At 38.9% G+C, this 19827-nt stretch overlaps 1 protein-coding gene across 1 annotated transcript in view; it reads left to right on the top strand.

The window, feature by feature from the left end:
* The window catches only part of MAP3K5 (mitogen-activated protein kinase kinase kinase 5), a 74059-nt gene that overhangs the window by 34242 nt on the left and 19990 nt on the right, over positions 1 to 19827 (top strand). Inside the window, exons 11-17 of the mRNA XM_009882290.1 lie at positions 4313 to 4362; positions 10082 to 10177; positions 11501 to 11582; positions 13425 to 13558; positions 17940 to 18067; positions 18882 to 19018; positions 19690 to 19795. Coding sequence (XP_009880592.1) covers positions 4313 to 4362; positions 10082 to 10177; positions 11501 to 11582; positions 13425 to 13558; positions 17940 to 18067; positions 18882 to 19018; positions 19690 to 19795 — 733 coding nt within the window. The remainder of the gene's footprint in view (positions 1 to 4312; positions 4363 to 10081; positions 10178 to 11500; positions 11583 to 13424; positions 13559 to 17939; positions 18068 to 18881; positions 19019 to 19689; positions 19796 to 19827) is intronic.

Here is a 19827-nt window from a genome sequence, read left to right as displayed (position 1 = left end):
TTCCGTAGCAGCATTTTGTTTGCCTGTGGGATAGGACAGTGAAGACCTATTTTTCAGGTAAAGCATCCTTCAGCTTTTGTACTTATAGTCCGTTAAAGGAGAAACATTTTTGTATGCAGAATATGTGAGGCCGTACTGCTTAGAATTTCTGTTGTGAGTTCATGAGAAAATGTAAATGGACAGTGGCTGAAATAGCATCTTTAGAGGACAAACTGAAATGTTTGCCTAGATCAATGAATTTATGTTTGTTTGAGGTTTATTCTGACTGATGCTCTTCCAAGTAGGATCAGCCTCTGAGAATAATATGAAAAATAAATTTATGCAGTTCTTAGACAAAACAAAAATTTACCATACAGTAAATAATGATTTGTCAGTACTACAGAGTAAACCTTGCTATTGTAATATATCTGTTCTGAAAGTATTTCTGTATTCAGAATTTAGTTTATTTAGAAACTACTTATACATGCATATTTTTGGCTTTTGTAGGCTTTTTGTGTGTGTAGTTTTATCTCCAAACAATACTTTCCATTCTGTTAAGTGGCTTACCTATAGTATAAGAGGAATTTTCTGGACTAGTGAGTCTTGTTCACCTCTGTTGTGGACACTCTTGCCATAGAAAGTTTCGCATAAAGTGCTCAAGCTCCATCTGAAGACTAGTGTAGGTTTCAGAGATGAGTGTTTGTGCTGGAAAGGGGTTTGAGAATGCCACTGCACCTCTAGAAGAGCCCAGAGTGGGATGCTGCTGGTGAAGTAGAAGAGCGTTACTTTAAGTCTTCTAGCTTTCAGTCTGAATTTGTTTGTTGCCATTTCATACTCATTTCTTCTTTTGCTAACATAGTGTTTGTTAAGTGGATTCTTTCTCTCTGTGATGTTTACCTTACAGTATTTTTAAGGAGATTCCTAATATGGGATTGGTGTACTGACCGCACATGGCATCTCATTGCCATGACTTCTTCCGTTCCAGTTTGAGTTAACCTTACTTGAGCATAGGCAGTCATATGCCAAAAATGGTATTTCATGGTGCATTCATGTATCTTTCAGCTACTGGGGCATTTTGCTTGACACTTTTGGCAATGGCCTTTTTCATAGCTGTGTCCCTTGACTGCCCAGTCATCTGTGACTGGGAGAAGGATTTGGATGTATTAGTCTGTGCTTGTTTGGTGTTCAGTAGACAGGTAATTTGGCTTTGCAGAGTTTGTAACCTTTGCTTTGTAGTGTTTTATTGCAATTTTGTTATTCCATTTTTACAGTGTCTTTATAGTATGCTGTACCTGTTTTCCCCCTCTACCACCCCCCACCCCCCAATTTGGGGAGAGTATCTCTGTATTTTCTGCAGATTAGTATTTTCCTATTTTTGCTGCCCTAGTGTTAATTAATAGCATTAGACAAGGTCAGTTTAAAATGCACTCAGTAGTACTTCTGCTCTGGCCAGAATCCTTGTTGTGGAGAGCTCAGGATCTAACTGATACTCAGTGCAGGTATCCTTGCCATATATACAATATATACAATTGTAGTCTGTCATTGCAAGTTTGTCAAAGTCCTCAGAATCCATCAGAAACCTTACAGGGACAAAAGGGACTGGAAAAAAATGGTGATACCAGGTTCCCTTTCAGTTTAATATAACCAGTATTAGATTTGTCTTTGGTAAGAGATTTTGTGAAGGAAATGGGGGTGTTATCTGTCAGCCCACTGCAAAGAGGAAGACTCTTACTTTGATCCTTTCTAGGCTGAAAATACGTAGTTTAGGGGCTGATTAACAAGCAAAGACCACTTGTTCCTACTGCAAGGGCAGGTTAGACAGCTGCGGTTGGAAACTAGTCCAGCTACCTGAGTTGAATCTACCTACCATAGGTCTGTCAGAGCTTTACTAGCTCACGCTTCAGATTTCGGTTCATTTTGGCTCATAAATTAATGGTTCTACTTGTTTGCTAAAATTCAATCAGTGCTCTAAGTATAGGAATTTTGAGTTACGAAGCATGTGAACTTCCTTTCATGCACAAAGAAACTGAATTTCCATTTCAAATCTAAACTGGAACTGAGTAGAGCCTGCAGCTGGCAGTTTTGTAATACATAGGTAAATGACAGTCAATACCAGGACAAATAATGTGGCCTCTTCCTTTTCTGTGGCTTTTTTAGCAGCATATCTTAACATTTCTACCATTAATAACGGCAAGTCTAACATAAATACCTTTAAAATTCAGATAATGTTTTATTTTGTAGAATGCACGTTACCTTTGCCTTGCAGTTCCCTAATTTTAGCAGCCCTTTCCGCATGGGGTTAGAGGAATGCAGCAGTGCTGTTTGCAAGTTTGAAATAGAACAGCCTGTCTCTGTTTCGCGTTGGCTTCTGAATCCATTTTGAGTTTTGTTTTGGGTGGTTGGTGTTTTTTTGCCTAACCAAAGAACAGATGCTGAATTTGGCTAGCACGCCTGATATATTTACTCCAACGTGTTCAAAACTTGGCAAGATCACAAGGGACAAAACTTTTATATTATTTCATTGCTTGAGAACTTCATGTGGTAAATAAAAGATTTATGAACCTGTGAGCGATTAGTTGCACGTAGATTACAGGTAAAACCCACAATACTGAAGCATCTTGTTATGCTTCTTGAGCATTTCTGCCTGTCAGGACATTTTAACTTATTTAGATTTTAGATTATTCCCAATAGTGAGAATTGGACAAGTACCAACAGCTAAGCTCTGAAGAGAGTTTCCAAGCATGGAAAATTGAAAAGTAGCAGAGTTTATTTGTGGAGGGCGGACTAAAAGACAGTGCAGATACATCCTCCTTATTAGCAGAGGGATTGAGTAGGTGATCTTTCTTCATGCGAGAGAACCAGGCAACTTGAATAGTAGATTCACGAGCACTTCATACTAGCGTCAGTTAGTACCTCCACTTCAAGATGCAATCCTACCTTTTCTTAATATCCGGCTATTCTCCTGTCCCTGTACCCCACTGGAGAAACAATTCCCTCTCTTTAACATTGAAGAGATATCAGAGTTACTGCTTTGTACTTTATAATCATAACAGTGTGAAGCTTGTACTTCAAGAAAGACATTTGCTTGTAATTTTGGTGTGTTGTGTTAGGCATTTTATATTAGCATCACAACCTTTAATGCGATTTGAGCAGGAAAGAAAGAATTACAGAGGAGGGGAAAATTGATGTAGGAAGCCTTATAGAAAGCTGTTATAGCTGGGAGAATAATTTCCGCTATCATTTCCTGCACATTGTGCAACTGTTTTGGCAGTGTATCTTTTCTGACTTCTGTATATTTCCCTAGTCATGAAATGTTTTATAAGCTACGCGTTTTCATGTCTTCTTTTGGAATACATTTGATTATGTTTGTGTTTGATGCTATGCCCTTATGCTGTAAATTACCTCTCGGCAAGAAATGTCTCTGTGCCTTTTAATTGCTCAGGTCACTAAAATGCCAAAAGAAATTCAGCTCTAGAAAGCAGAGGTTCTTCAAATATGTTGCTCATTGTGGTGGGATCCCAAGGTTGCCAGGACTTTGAGGTGGTGTAGTTCCACCTTTTCCTGAAAGGAGAATGTTTTCATTAGAAGATACAAAAGGCTTCTGTTTCCTACAGTAAAGTTTTGTTAGAACATAAACACAGAGCAATATGACTGTCTACAGAGAGAACTTAGTTCTGCTGAGTGTGACAGATGCAAATTTCAGAGGTCTGAAAATAAGCGAGGCCTGGCCCTTTGTGTTTTCATAGGATGGCTTCCTTCTTCCAGCCTTGTTTATTACTCCAGCAGCTCTTAGGGGTTTTGGTTCTCCTTTCAGTTTCTTTGGACACTTGGCCTTCAGATTTGCTCCTTCCCTGAGCAATTCCTCCTACTTTTCAAGAATTTCCCACTTTGCTCTCCCGCATCGGAGTCCCTGCTCATAGCTGTCTCCGCCTGGCCTGCCCACAGGGCACTGAGCGTGCCGAGCACGCTGCTCTTATTCTCACAGGGGGAATTTTTTTCCCCCAGTTTTCAGAGAATCGTGTGTGACCCCAAGTTCAGCACCCAGACCAGGCTATACTGGCAGCCCTTCTGTTTTGCATGCCTTCTAAAATAGTATATCGTGTTTGCAGAGTAAACAGGGAAGAAACAAACCAAAACTGTCTAGAACTTCTGTTGTTTCGGTTTGGATGGAAAAAAAAATGCCCTGAAAAGTAACTGTTAAAAGGTAATAGGCTGTTGTAATTCAAGTGGTTCTCTTTCCATCTCTTGAGTTTCAGTCTAGATGATATGCCTATCAGCGCTTCATTCATAAAAAAGATTTATTTATTTATTTATTTTCTTCCATGTGTTACAGAAAGGTATCCACGAGTGGAATTTCAGTGCTGCTTCTATCAGGGGAGTAAGGTAAGTTGTTTCCCTTTCATGTTTTGAAATGAAGAGAGTAATGGAATAAGTATTGTATTAAGCTGCTGCTGTGGACCTTGATGGAGTAACAGACACAGAATTGGAGCAGAGTGTTGCAGCACTTTCACATGTGCCTGCTCTAAGTGAAGGCCCAGGAGTCTTATTTTGGATTCAGAAATGACCACTTGTGGAGTTCTTTATGTAAAAATTAGCAAACCTAGCCCACTGAATTAAAGAACTAAAAGGCGGTAGTCGCTTACTTTATGCTAATTAAGATGGAATTAAAATAACTGCCAAGGTTTCATGTCACTTTACCTGGGTTCTGTCACAGCCAGGAGCTGCCTGGTGCGCAGAATGTGTAAGCCAGGAGGTAACGTGGATGCAGAGTGGGAGGATATGAAGAACTGATAAGATCAGGGTGTCTTGCAATATCCTAATTGCTTACCTGTTGTAGGGTTTTGGTGTTAATGTGTATGTTTGGGATTTTTTTGTTTGTTTGTTTCTGTGTCTGTTTATGGATATGGCAGCAAAACTGTTTCAGAGAAGGCCCATAAGGAGAGGAGTCTGTTAATGCAGAGCAGTAGTTAGACCACAAAGTGAAAAATTGAAGATTGAGAGAACAGAACAGGAAGTAAATAGAAGAAGGAGGAGGAAAAAAAAAAAAAAGAAAAAACAACCCCTAACCTCCCAAAGATTAATGTGGAGTAGGTTAACATAGATCATAAATCATAGGAACAGGAATGACATGTGCAAGACTGGCTTACTGGCTTGACTGGATTAGAAGAGAACTATGTTATACACTCAAGGCCACCTTTTCTTCAGCACACTTTGGGAGAGGGCTTGTGAGATAGTGACAAAGGAGGAAACTTTGCCATCTATTTGCTTGATTTCAGCAAAATGTTTTCTGTCTACTAAGGAGACTTCTCTAGGAAGAATTCTTTACTGGTTTGTGTGCCATATTGCAAGTAGAGAACAGACGAATCTGAGCTAGTGGGTCTGCTCTGCTAGCCCAGGTTGACCGTAGTGTGCATCCTGTTTGGCAGGGTCCAGCCTTGCAATTTGTGTCTTCTGATAGTAAGAAAGTAGTGTTCTACCATTGCTGCCACCTCTTCGGATCAATTCTTCATACAATCATAGAATCATAGAATTGTCTAGGTTGGAAGAGACCCTTGGAATCATCGAGTCCAACCATCTACCCTACTCTACAAAGTTCTCCCCTACACCATATCCCCCAACACCACATCTAAACGTCATCTTAGTCTCTTTTTTTTTTTTTTCCCTCAGATTTATCTATACTTTTGCATCCTGCAACTTTCCCCTTTAGTGTTTGCTTTTAGTGTAATTAAAAAAAAAAAAAGTCCAGAAATCTTACAGTTTTTAAAAATAGTCATTGCTCTGTTCTAATAATAACTGTTCCATACACACAAAGCTGTTGCTATGTCTGCAGGACGTTTTGCACAGATGGATGATTCTTTTTCCTTCCAAAAAGTGACTTAAAAACCCAAACTATCAATAGGCACAAAAATTCAATCCTGTGGGATTCAGCTTATTTTAGGCAAAAATTGCAATGATACGCTTAGTTCAGTCTGGTTTTGGTTTTGGTTACAGGATGTTTTTGTATGCATCTAGAAAAAAGAGGAAAAAAGTATTTATTTAATGTCCTCTTTTCTTTCTTCCCCTTATTAAACCATACTGCAGTCAGTATCGTCTCTGGTGTACCCTCCTGCATTTGTTATTTTAACTGTCAATTGTCATTTAATTTGTCAATTAAATTTCCAATCTGTTCATCTGGACAGATGTCCAAAGCAACTCGTAACACTTTACTGTGAGCCAACAGTCACTGTGAATTCTTAGAAAACTCTCTGGCTGCCTCCATGAGGAGCTGCAGGGGGAAATCTTTGTCTTACGCAAGTATAAAACTGAATAAGCCTTTTTTTTTTTTTCCTTCTTTTCCCAAATATATGCAAGTTTCTGATCACTTAATTTTTCAGTGTTTTTCTTTTTCTTTTTTTTTTTTCCTAGTTTTATGAAGGCAGATATTCTTTGGAGTGGGACAGCCTTCAGAACCAGGCCTGCTTCTGATCTATTTTTGTATTAAGAGTGTTTTCGGCTCCTTTGAAGCTCCTAGACTTTAAGCGACCTAGGAAGGGGGAGTTCCCAGCTTTATGAGGATTCTCAGCCTCTCTAGACTAGTAATCGCCAGCTTTAGAAGTGCAGCCTCAACGTAAAAGGCAGGTCTTTGTCGAAAGAGCCTCCAAGATCATGTACAAAGGCCTCCAGAAATATTTACCGCATTACATAAGGAGACAGCAGGTCTGCAGAGACATCTAGCATTGAAATGGCTAATGTTTTTGGTAAATACTTCAAGGAGGTGTCTGAGGAGTCACTTCTTCTGTATGCTGTGTGTCAGCCAGTGTAATCAGCATCTTATTTCGTGAGTTCAGGTCTCAAGAATTGCAAAGGGATTTGGAAAGTATATAGAGCTCGTGGAGCAGCACAGTGCTGAATCACACTCTCTATGCAGGGAGTCATAGTAATTCGGTTTAGCTTAATGAAGTTATTGATTAGCAGTTTGTGCGCCAATGTAAGTAACTCTGCTTTTGTCATACACCTTCGTGACCTCTTAAACACAAGGGTTTGTTATTGAATTGGGCCAAAAAGTGCTGTTAATCTTAGAGGGTTTATCAGAGCTTTAGGAATGTGGTTGCTACCCCCAGGTGCTTTGCATATTAGTTTATCCAGAAAAATCCCTAGTGTTCTGCAGAGCTGACATCATATGAGCAAGAAGATATCGTTCAATTTAAAAATAAAAAATAAAGCAGCTGACTGAAGTTGCTAGACTGCAAAATTGGCTTTTTCTCAGTGTTCAGGACAAGCCCTCGATTATGAAATAACTACCTGTGTTGTTTCCATGGGAGAGTACCTCAGAGGTCATGCTGATGAATGTAGTGGTGGAAATAGTGAAAAATTAGATTCAGATCTACATCCGGTGTTCTTTGTAGCTTGAGAACTGACAACAAAGATGTTTGTCTTCTATCCCAAGTTCTCGGAGCTTGGAATCTTGTAAGACTACTTAATTACGACAGTGGGAGGTGTCTGTACTGCTGCACTTCTAGAAAACAGACAGAAGTTCCACAGAGCTGCTTTTCTGTGGTTGCTGCCAATGCTCAGCTGTTTTATCTGCTGCTTCATCTGGAAGTATTAGCAAGCAGTAGTTACAGTATTTGCAGTATTTATTTCTCATTGACTTAGGGGAGTTCTGGATGCACGTGAGCTGGGCACAAGGCCACGCTACATCGTGCTTCCCTGTTTCTCTTCAGAGTTTTGCAAATTCAGCCCCAATTCTGCTCTCATAGAAGACAGTAGGTGCTACACATGCTTGGGAACTGCCAGAACGAGGCACTTCCTGAGCAAATTATCCTGTCTTATGACTCGACTTGGTATTTTTCAGTCTTCCTTTTTTCACTTGAACTTTTTTTTCGGGGAGGAAAGCAACATATAAGCGATGTAAACGCTCACTTAAAGGCCTTAAATATTTATGAATTTGCCTGCCCTTTGTGTACACTCTACATTCTTCCCCTTTTATTCACTGCTGTGTTAGTCAGTGGTTTCTGTGCACGTCAGGTTTAAACTGATAGTTTATTCAGTAAAATATTTAAACTCACATGGAACCCAAAAGGAATGAGTAATTCTGTTAATATCAGTTACTCTGTATCTGGAGAGTTTACCTATATGCTTGAAAAACTTGACTTAAAAGTTAGTTTATAAACTGGGGACAGAGACTGTCTTCCAAGATGTATACATTGCTTAGCACTTACAAATTTTTCCTAACGTAAAAATAAATGAGTCACCACACCCAAACGCAAATATTCTTATAATGAATCTTGCTCTTCTGATAAGTAGCTTTATGAAAGGCAGGCCCCCCAGCTTGTCTAAAGAGCCATTTGTTTATCAAAATTTACACGGCTGTACAATAGAGGAATCGTAAAAGGAAGCAACGATCAGACAACCTTAGACACCTATCAAAGGTTAAAAATTACAATTATTTCCTGATATTTAAAGAAAAACTGTTACGTTAATCAAATCATCAATCCTTTGGCACAACATAGAATACCATTCTACTTTATTGTGCTATAAATTAATTAAAAACATGATGGCTATGTTGATCCAACTACAATAGGTTGTTTGCAGACCACACCAAGTTGGTTGGGAGTGTTGATCTGCTTGAGGGTAGGAAGGCTCTACAGAGGGATCTGGACAGGCAGGACCGATGGGCCGAGGACAATGGTACGAGGTTCAACAAGGCCAAGTGCCGGGTCCTGCACTTGGGTCGCAACAACCCCATGCAGCACTACAGGCTTGGGGAGGAGTGGCTGGAAAGCTGCCCAGGAGAGGGGAGGAGAGACCTTATGGCTCTCTACAACTATCTGAAAAGAGGTTGTAAAGACATGGGGGTCGGCCTCTTCTCCCAAGTAACAAGTGATAGGACAAGAGAATATGGCCTCAAGTTACATCAGGGGAGGTTTAGATTGGATATTAGGAACAATTTCTTCACTGAAAGGGTTGTTAAGCATTGGAACAGGCTGCCCAGGGAAGTGGTGGAGTCGCTATCCCTGGAGGTATTTAAAAGACAGGTAGAGGTGGTGCTTAGGGACATGGTTTAGTGGTGGTTTTGGCAGTGTTGAGTTGATGGTTTGACTAGATGATCTTAAAGGTCCCTTCCAACCTAGACAATTCTATGGTTCTATAATTTCACTAGGACTGTGGATTTGTCCAGTATCTTAATAATGTTAATAAGAAGACTTAATTTGTCCTGGTTTCTCAAATACTGAATTATATCTCCTTGTAACACGTCTAGCTATCTTTTCTTTTCTAATACAGTAACAATCAATTATACCACATCAGCTTGACACCAACATGTGACAAAGTTACAGAAAGAGCTATTTCAAATAATGTTTAATATTTTCTGTAAGGAGCATATTAATGACATGCATATAAAACAGTTCTGGTGAATTAATATCTTTGCAAGAGCTGCAGCCTGCTTGAGGTAGAAAACTGACAACTGTACCGGAGTTTGCACCTCTTCTGCTCTTTTGTTGAGACATCTATGTATCCATAAGAAAATGGCATACATACTTCTGTGTTATCTTTATTCTCCTGTTACAGAAGATAAAAACAAAACTGAAGCAAAGTGTGGGTGGGCAAGGGTGGTAAAGCCATTCACCCTATTTTTTGATGCTAACTAAATTTTAAAATATTTTCCAACATACTATCAATGTACCAATTCACGAGGAACCGATGAGAAATTTTTGTGTTCAGGATTGAGCTCTGAGTGATTTCTAAAGCAGAAAACCGTCATGATTTGAGTTCAAAGTCCAGCTTTCTATTGTGATCCTGAAAGGATGTTTCATCCTGGCTGCAGGAGTGGGAAATTAAAGGCCTTACTTAAATGCATTGAAGACAAAAATTACTCCGGTCAATGGAAATAATCTTAACTGCTTTCTCGAGCAATGTGTGAACTAGAGGGGCAAGCTGAATGATAGCAAACAGCATAATGTGAACTTTGGAGGATACAAGAGTGTAATTTTACAATACGTAAAAACTAGGTTTAATCTGGTCCTTTCCCATATTAAATGGGTTGATCTGTATGGTTTGACATAGCCGGTAGAAGTCCAAATGCATTTTTCCAATAACATGTTCTGCTTGGCTGTTCTTTCAGCATTTCGAAGTTTGAAGAACGATGCTGTTTCCTATACGTACTGCACAACTCAGATGACTTTCAAATCTATTTCTGCACAGAACTTCATTGCAGAAGGTGTGTCACTGTTTCTTTTTTCGGAAAAAACACGGCCTGTGGTGGGGTAGATGGTGTCTGCATGCACAACAGGGACTGACTGTTTCAGAACTATGGTAAAAGTTGATCTGAGCGTCTTCACTGATCACCATCTTTCATGCAAAAGCATAGTACTACAGTACCTTGGAGATGTATGAGCTTTGAAGGGTCAAAGTGCAAGCTCGGACAAACATTAGAAACATTAGATTACAAATTTAACTTTTTTTTTTACACACTTCGTGGGATTATTTTTCTAGTACTTATTATATTAAGGCATACTACAAGTGTTTGTTGACCCCAATCCAACAAAGCATCCTAAACTTCAAATGGGCTTTCTAAAGTGGCGACATTTGGAATAACAAGAAAATCTGGTAAAGATTTCTCTTTTACTATAACTAAGATTTTAATTATGATTATGAAAAAGCACACTTTATTTCCTTTACATTAGCATCATGTTTACATAAGATTGTGCCCGTATCCCTACAGAAAACTTGGTGTGGGTTTGTTGCACAAAATTAGGGGTGTCTCCATTTCTCTAAGCTGCATTTCTGCTCCATAAGCTTGAGGGCATTCCCAGAGGAAACTTCATGTCTTTTTACGCTAAAAAAGGCTGCAACTTTACCAAAAATCACTGCAGTACTCCATACTTCCAAGCCCAATCCCTAGCTTGTTCTCGCATCCATTCTAATTTGTATAGGTTCTTCTACCATGTTCATTCCCCTTTGTATCTGAGTTGTCCTTAGAAGGTGAGTAAGCAATACCTTAGCGTGACATGGTGTTTGTACTTGCATTTTTTTCAAAGTCATATGTAATAGTATATTTTTTTTTAATGGGAAGTTGTAAAATAGATCCCCTTTTCATTCAAGCAAAAACATGAATCTAGCCTTCCTGAACCACAAAAATTCCTCCAAATGTAGGCAAGACTTCTAGGCACTTCTCATGATGCTTCAGTGCTTTCATTGGACATAAAGAAATGGTGTTATAGGATGAGAATTTCACCTGATACACAGATTCTGAAATGTGAATTCCATTAATAATTTCAGACATCATGAATGTCTTGCACATATAAAAGGAGTATGTAAAAAGTAGGAAAACTGCAGACTTTGACTGTTAATTCTCCATGTAAATGAATTTTTTCTTTTTACTGGCAAACAAACTTTTACACTGAGTTTGTACTTAGTGTACTTAAGTCCTCTTTTACTTCATTCATTACTTTAGAGAGAAGCGTTCTCTTTGTCCTAGTACTGTCTCAAGCATGTATTTGCTTTTCTTTTCTTTTTTTTTTCTTTCTTTTCCTTTTAATAGATTTTTTGACATGGTGAACAGTATCACTGAAGAAATAGGGAAGACTACAGAGGAAGGGGAATGTGATGGAGACTCTCTAGAGGTATTTTATTATTTTTTTTCCCAACATACTAAGAATTTTGGGCTTCTAGTGTAGCATTTCACTGAAGGGAGTAAATTACTTATTCTTTCTCTGGAAGAAGTTAGACAAGTTATTGTTTACAAAATTTTATCCTCTACTGTTTATGAATTAATGATTCTTTTTAATGGTCCTCATCTAGTTTTAATAAACAGCATAGCTAAATCTCCTGTGTTTCAGTTAGCATGCTCACTTAAGAAGGTACTCAACTCTGGAATTCTCCAGCCATGCTTATTACGGAGTGACTCTTGTAACAGTTTCTTCAGAGTGTAATCATAGTCAGGCACCATTAGCATCTGTTTAAATTTTAAACGCTGTTTGTTGTCTGTTTCACGCATCGCTGGGCTTGTGTGCAACTTACATTATTGGCAGGTCGTCTGCGCCACGAGCAAGGATATAGTTGTAGCAGGGGAAGGCTTGTCCTTGCTGCTTACCGTCTGTAGGCAAGCGCCGCGACGAGCAGCAAGCTCAAACCAGATGATGATGTTGGTGCTGCCGGGAGCGTGTTTATACCCTTAGCCCACTAACTCGCACTGACAGTTGAAAAGTGAGTACAGTGCCACGGGCTGCAACGCAGTGCTCGGGGTGTTTAGGCTTTCTTTTAGGTGGCGGGGAACAGGAAAGAATATCTAAGTCTGTGTCCTATCACATGAAAATGTGGTGTCCTGAAGCTTTAGGGACATCCGGAACTGAGTCAGTGCTGCATAAAGAGTACAGCCAGCCCTCTGTCCCAGTTCTGATGTCGGCATTTTATAATAGATCTGAAATTGGAGATGGGACAAAGAGAGACCACTAGAGTGAATTGTGGGATAGAAAAATACCCTATAATGAGAAGCTTAGGGTGCCTAATTTGTTTATTTTAGCAAAAAGAAGAGCAGTGGGTGACTTGATTACAGTGGGTTAGTATTTTTACAGGGAAAATTACAATGTGCTAACGGTCTCTTTAATCTGTTGAAGAAAAACAAAATGCAATAATGACATCAAACAAATTTGAATTGAGGCATGAATTCACCATAAGAGTAATTAATTGTTGAAACAAAGTACTAAAAAGTAGTAGATTCTCTCTTTTATTAAAAAGATAGCAGTCCTTATTTGGAGGAAAATAAAAAAAATACTTTATCTAGGCATAAACTACTGTATTTAGCAGGGGAGTGAGTGTGTGAAATTACATGTCTGTGTTACACAAGAGGCTAGATCAAATAATCTATCTAATGACCATTTCTGGACTGGCCTTAAACTCTTTGAAATTCAAATTCAGCCGAAACCAGGCTTAATACACAGCAATCCTGACTGACCTCCGTTGGCACACTCTGCTGGCTGACCCGGCCCTGGCAAAATTGAGGTTGTGCTGGTTTTGGAAGATGTGGTCGGGTCAGGAGAGCATCTGGAACAAATGAAGTGTATCCTTGCCTTGCTCTCTGTGCCTGTGTGGGAGCCGAAGTTCTCTGTTGGGTGCAGGCTGCCCTCTGTCGTCTTCTCTTGTTTTTACAGCACCTGCCAGCAGAATTGCAGATGCTGTTGAGTAAGACATGCAAGCGTAACTACCCAGAACAGGTAGAGGCCGGCTTAGCTTCATGCACTTACCTGACATGGATACCTTAGGAGCCAGTGCTTCCTGTACAGTCAGTGGAGAAACACAGGCATGTCTGCACGCTATCCGAAATTGTCATCTTGAAGTGTTTTTCTTTCTGTCTTCGTGGTCTGCAGAAAGTGACTAGCATTCTAGATGCCTTAGTTATGAGCGCAGGGTCAGATGGAATAAATTGTATCCCTCTGTTTCATTTCATGTTGTTGTTTGCTTTGCAGTATGATTATGAATACGATGAAAATGGCGAGCGAGTCGTTTTGGGGAAAGGAACTTACGGCATTGTATATGCTGGACGAGATTTGAGCAATCAAGTCAGAATTGCTATTAAAGAAATCCCAGAGAGAGACAGCAGGTACAGTAACTGTGGCTGATTCCAAATTTTATGCATTACATAATTTCGTCAGTAACGTGATCAACCAGTTTGCTGGCTAAGGAGCACCTCTTCTACCAAGCTGCCAATAAATTACCTGTCTGTTGTATATAATGGTGTTCCCTATCTTTGTAAATAGATGTTTCCAAGTTGCGGAATAGATTATGATCACAACTGAAAACTTAGATGTTTATTGGTTTTGGTACTAGTAGTTTATAATACCTTTTCTTTCCAACAAAAACGTTGCTGAAGTACAGAATCTCACTCAAACACTTAGTGATAAGCCCTATCTACTTAGACGTGCTCAGGCATTTCCTTATAAAAGAATGATTGAAATTCATAATTTGTGGAGTCCTTTAAAATTCTGAGCCTGAATTGTTGTTAAAGGCATTTTCCTTTCCTGTTTGTGCATCATTTATTGTGAAGCTCCTTAACATTAGAATAAATCATGTAAGAATAAATCCTCTTTTTATCCATTTTTTTTTAATGCAGAGGCTCTTTACGTATGTATTGCCTTCTCTCATTTATAAAGGTTACCATCTAAGGACCAGATGCTTGATGTCCTTTCTACTTGCGTATCTGGAGGCTTGCAGTGTGTCCTATTTTGTATACATAGCTTTCCACAAATATTGTGATAAAAGCGATGGCAAGCCTAAAGATAAGATTTTTTCAAATGAAACTGCCTATTAAATTGTCAAGTTATTCTTGGTTTTAAATTTGACATTAACCTTTTGTTTTTGTAGTCAAGTGTTGTACAAGCTGCTTCTTAACAGCTGACTTGAGTGCCTGGATCTTTAAAGTGCCTCTCAGACAGACTGTAAGATATTCTCAAAGACTGTAACTCAGTCTTATGTTCAGCAAAGTTATGAAAAATAGGAAATAAAGTCATTGCCATGGCTGGTAACAAAAGGGTAAATCTTTCCTTTCCCAATGTTTAAAGAAATAATTTTTATGAAGGAAGCTCTTCTGATAAAGACAGAACACTGCTTGGTAGCAGGAGGAATCGCATACTAAATAAACAGAGGTGAAATATCGAGTGTACCAACTGGTGAATTTTCATCCACCATTTCAGTTGGGAATGGAATCCGTGTTTCCAAGTTTCTTGTCGTCTTTTGCCCATTTGGCTTTCCCAGCTTACTACTATGATCTAATGTATAGCTTGTCCTTCAGCATGATTTCCCATATTTTGGTGTGATGCATTTCCTCTGTAGGAGGAAGGAAATGTATCCTTGTTTCTGCAGTGTTCAATCTACAACTAGTGTCAGGAAGGAGGCTGGTTTTACCTGTCCCTACATAGCTGTCATCTTAAAGAGAGTGCTAGTATTCAAAACAGTAGACAAAAGAGGCTGTTCTAACTTACCACAGTGGCTGTTACTTTTCTTACTTTTATCCAGAATGTACATCCCTGGAGGTAATACCCACCCTTTGTGGAAAAGGAGTATTATTCTCTACAACCTATCCAACATCACATACTGTTATTTAAATTGTATTGGAGCCTAGATGTTGACAGGGCACTGTGTGGTAACTCTTTACAAAGTTTTCTTTGTGTAATTTACAGACTGGAAGGTCAGTTAATGCCACCTGGTGTCCTAGCTCAGTTTCTTTTTCATGGGTCTCCCTTGTGGACCTTCCTTCAGTTATCCTATCCTCACTTTTCTTTGATGTTTAAAAAAATGAATCCTTCTAAATCTTTTTGAATCCATGTATATTGCCTGTTCAATAGGGAGAGGTGTGTGGTCTATTTTCTCCATACTCATAATTTTTTTAAGATACTAGAACTTAAATTATGGAAAGGGGAATCCTTCCATCCTATGTATTGTTATTGCAAATTTAATTTCAAGATATGTTGTTATTTCTCAGAAAGTATGGCCTTGTTACATAAACCAATCTTTTGACTCAAAGTAGAATCATGGAATTGTGTAGGTTGGAAGGGACCTGCTGTAAGTGACCTGCTCTGGCAGGGGGATTGGACTAGATGATCTCCATAGGTCCCTTCCAACCCTGACCATTCTGGGATTCTGTGAAAAGGTTTCGGGTTCAATGTGCAAAGCATACTGGAAAAGAGATTATTAAGACGCTGTTAGTCTTTCATCTAGACTTTCAAAAATATTTACAGGCTTCCAGGACAAATTTTAAGTATTATTTCTTTAATGGTAAAGTAAGAAAAAATAATTAATTCATTTCTAATTAATTATAACGTGATCTTTTAGCACTTTGAAAGAAATCTCTAGAAGGAAAAGGATTCATCTCTGAAGTTAATTCTTAGCATTTTTACAGTAAAAATTACCATCTTTTGGATTTGTAAGAAATAATTATGTTCTGAGTCAGAGCATGGCCAGAAATTATTTTTGTGCAAAAGGCAGTGATTCTTCGATACTGCTATATGTTAAATATAAGCTACTGAACAATTTACTTAATTGTCAGGAAATGTTAGACTATGGAGACACATTATCAAAGAAAAGGAAATATTCCTGCAATAGTGTTGCCCTCAAATGCATTTCCAGGACTACAAAATAGCACCAGTGGCCATATCAACTTTCCAGGTTGAAAGAAAAATCACCTTAAGGAGATAATAAGATCTAGCTTTCTAGGATTTAGAATTTGTCTTACTTTGTACCATTTAAAGTCTCCCAATGGCTAAGTTCTGAAATAATAAATGCTTCATCCTACTGGAGGGTTTTCTTACGGCTTTATTTTATTTGCTAAATTATTTTTGTTGCTGAAGACTCAATTAACTTCGCAGTTTAAAAGTGCAGGGGGAAGAATTGTGATTGTCTTGATGTTGCTGTTCTGAATGAATATCCCATTAGTAGAACTCAGGAATATAATCTCTGAAGGCTCTGCATTTCTGCATGACTAACAGTGTAGTCAGCATCTTTATAGTCAGGTATGGAGAGGCAAGCCAAAACTCAAATTAGTTTTTAGTAAATAGACTCAGAGTTGCAGAGTCACACTTTTCATTTACCAGATATTTTCCCTTGTTTTCTGCAAACTTGTTTTCCAGAGGGATTTTTCAGATGCCCACTTCCCCCCCCCCCGCTCCCCCTTTTAAGAGTTCAGCCTCCACTTGAAGCTTGATGCTGCTGTTAGAGTGAGCTGATAACTACCTACCCCAACAGGGAGTGGAGCTTATTCCTGCTTTGATTGCATTCCTGGCGCTGGCACTCTGCTGGCTCCAGGGAGAGCTAATTCCTGGACTTGAAACAGCAGGAAGCTATCCCTGGTCCCAATAAATAAATAAAATAAAGTTTTCTGCCAGTTCATTAGGGGACAGGAATGTACCAGTGTTGGTGTGAGGTCTATGCTGAGAGCAACCTGCTGAAGATGAAGATGCTGGTAAAACTATTCCTTTTGGTGGCAAATAGCTGCAAGGTTGAGTTTGCAGCTATGTTTAGTACTGCCTCAGTATAAGCATCTGAATACATCCTTCACTTGCTCAAGCCTCTGCAGCTCCTTCTTGCGTTTGGACTGATGGAAGGAGCTCTGTGTCCTTCATCTATTTCAGCTACCCCGAAAGTCTGACTGCAGATGTTAGCGCTTTAGTGAAAATAGCCACCAGGCTCTCAGAGTATTGTTTATGTTTTGCCAGACAATACACAGCATCTGGCAACTGCCCTGCTAGGCTGTGTGCGACTCACCCATGGTTGGAAGAAGAACATTAGGGCTGGCCCAGGGAGCACATCAGCTGCTGAGCTGTGCTGGTGTTCCACGCTGGAGAAGGATCCAGACTCCAGAAACCTGCTTGGCAAAAAGACTGCTGAAAAGTTTACATCTATGAAAAATATTTTACCTTGGACTAAATTACATTTGATGAAATTGTTTTGATCAGCTCTGAATATCTCCCCATGAAATGATTCCTATTTTCTTACTCTGATAAGTGTCCACTCTTGCTTTCAGACAAGACTCTTACTTTAATTAATTAAATTTTAAATGGCAATTTGTTTTCATTATTGAGGTGATTTTAATTAGATGCTAACTTTCTGGTTTGCTAGTTCGCTTTGGCACTAGTCTGAATTCAACTGCTTGCCCAGCTGTTCATTCTGTTCGGGTTAGGCTGGAGGGGAGTTCTTTTTCCACAAATTTTGTTTTGCCCAGTCTATCTATGTACATTTATAACATTTTGTGTGTGTGCATATACACAATATTATATATATTTTATATATAATATGTGTATTTATATATGATTATGTAATTTTCTAGTATGTGGTGGCCACAACCACTGTTGTTAAATATGTCTAACACATAGTCGTTTACAGTGTAAATGTGTTTCATGGGACCTAAAATAGAACTTCAGCTGCTACAGTAAATATAAGACTTTCTTCCTGAAGGTCAGTATTGAATAAACTGTTTCTTTTCTTTCCAGGTACTCCCAGCCTCTGCATGAAGAAATAGCTTTACATAAGCATCTCAAACATAAGAACATTGTCCAGTATTTAGGTTCTCTGAGTGAGAATGGCTTTATTAAGATATTCATGGAACAGGTGCCGGGTGGTAAGTTGTGGGGGAGACTGGTTTGGTGGTCGGTTGGTTTGTTTTTTAACATTTTGAAAGTATAAAGCCTATAGCACTGCAGCAAGATCTGTTTGATGCAAATGTAATATTCTTTAATATCTCTTCCCAAAATGAATGGGGAAAACTGTCTTCAAAGTGCTTGAGTCTGCATATTCGATATTTAGATAGGATGTGCTACAGATACTTACAGCTCAGATCATTGCTGTGGCAGGTGGGCTCCTGTTACTGACCTCATCAGAGGTGATCTATGGTTATCCTACTTAGAAAGACTGTAGCTAGTCTCAGGTGGCTGAGCCTTCCTCAGGTGCCTGACACAAGAGAATGGCAATTGGTGATTGTTACTTCTGTTTGAGACTAAAGAACTCTCAGTGGCCTGATGCAGCAAAAATCCCACTTCCCGCACTTAGCTTTTTGAGAAACTGTGGAGTTGGTGTATGTACAAAGACATGCGTATGTACATCCACCCCTTTTCACTCTTTTACAACATTCCTCTGGGGCAACTTCTCTCCAGGCATAGGAGAGAGATGAGCACATTGATTAAATGGGTTCTGATCTGCCTGCTTGAGGAGGCATATGCTTCTCTGCTGCAGCTCGGTGGAGATACTGAGACTTTTTAATTACTCAGGCTGGTGATTATGCAAGTAAGAATTCTCCTGGAGAGGCCTTTGGTTATAGAAGATGTGCCTGCCCTTGGTCTGGGATTGATATTTGTTGTTACTTCTTTTTCCTTTGTGGGAGAAGGCAGAATTTAATTAGATTTTCACTCTTGCTTTTTTGTTCTCCAAAATTATAGGCAGCCTTTCTGCTCTTCTACGATCAAAATGGGGACCATTAAAAAATAATGAGCAGACAATCGGCTTTTACACCAAGCAGATTCTTGAAGGATTAAAATACCTCCATGATAATCAAATAGTGCATCGAGACATAAAGGTAAGAATTTGCAGAGAATTAAGCCTGATAGTGTTAGGTAACTGCATAACCACGTATTGGTCCTGTAATTTTAAAACTTTTTTTCCGCAAGTTCTTTGTTTTCACATACCCTCCCTGCTATTGTGAACTCTGGGTTAGGTAAGTGAACCTTTGCTAATTTGAATTTGCACCAACAAAACTTTTTTGTTTGTTTTAGAAGAATTTACATATATCCACTTAAGATGTGATAAAGTAGATACTTTTTTGTAAAGTAGATATTGTTATTCCTGTTTTCAATTACATGATCAAGCTTTCATAAAAGCTGATTAGAAGTGAAGAAGATTGTGGATAGGATATTAGCAGGTTCTTTTCCAAGGAGATTGTAGATTAAAAAGTTCCATTAAAAAAAAAAAAAAAAAAAAGGCGGCAAAAGAGCAGACCTTTCTCTGTCTCTTGGTATTCTTTAACTGAATTTTTGTAGTAGGGGAAGTTCACTTTGAGACAAAGTTTCTGATAATGGGATTGCATAAGGCAAGAACACTATTGATTTCTCTTTCATGTCCCCTCTTAAGAGCCTTAGGAGGTAATTGTTAGTTACTAAAGAGTGCATTGTAGAAACAGGCTATGCAAGAAATCTTAGATGAAGAGTCAGCAGAAAAAAAAATAATTGCTCTGAATGTTCTGTTCCTCAGGGTGATAATGTGCTTATCAACACGTACAGTGGAGTGTTAAAGATTTCGGACTTTGGAACTTCAAAGAGACTTGCAGGAATCAACCCATGTACTGAAACTTTCACTGGTATGTTCCCAGAGACTCTCTTTCCTCACTCG

The sequence above is a fragment of the Charadrius vociferus genome, unplaced genomic scaffold (assembly GCF_000708025.1).
Source record: "Charadrius vociferus isolate BGI_N301 unplaced genomic scaffold, ASM70802v2 scaffold13, whole genome shotgun sequence".
NCBI lineage: Eukaryota > Metazoa > Chordata > Aves > Charadriiformes > Charadriidae > Charadrius > Charadrius vociferus.
The sequence above is the reverse complement of the archived record's forward strand: the minus strand, read 5'-3'. Positions and strand labels throughout refer to the sequence as shown.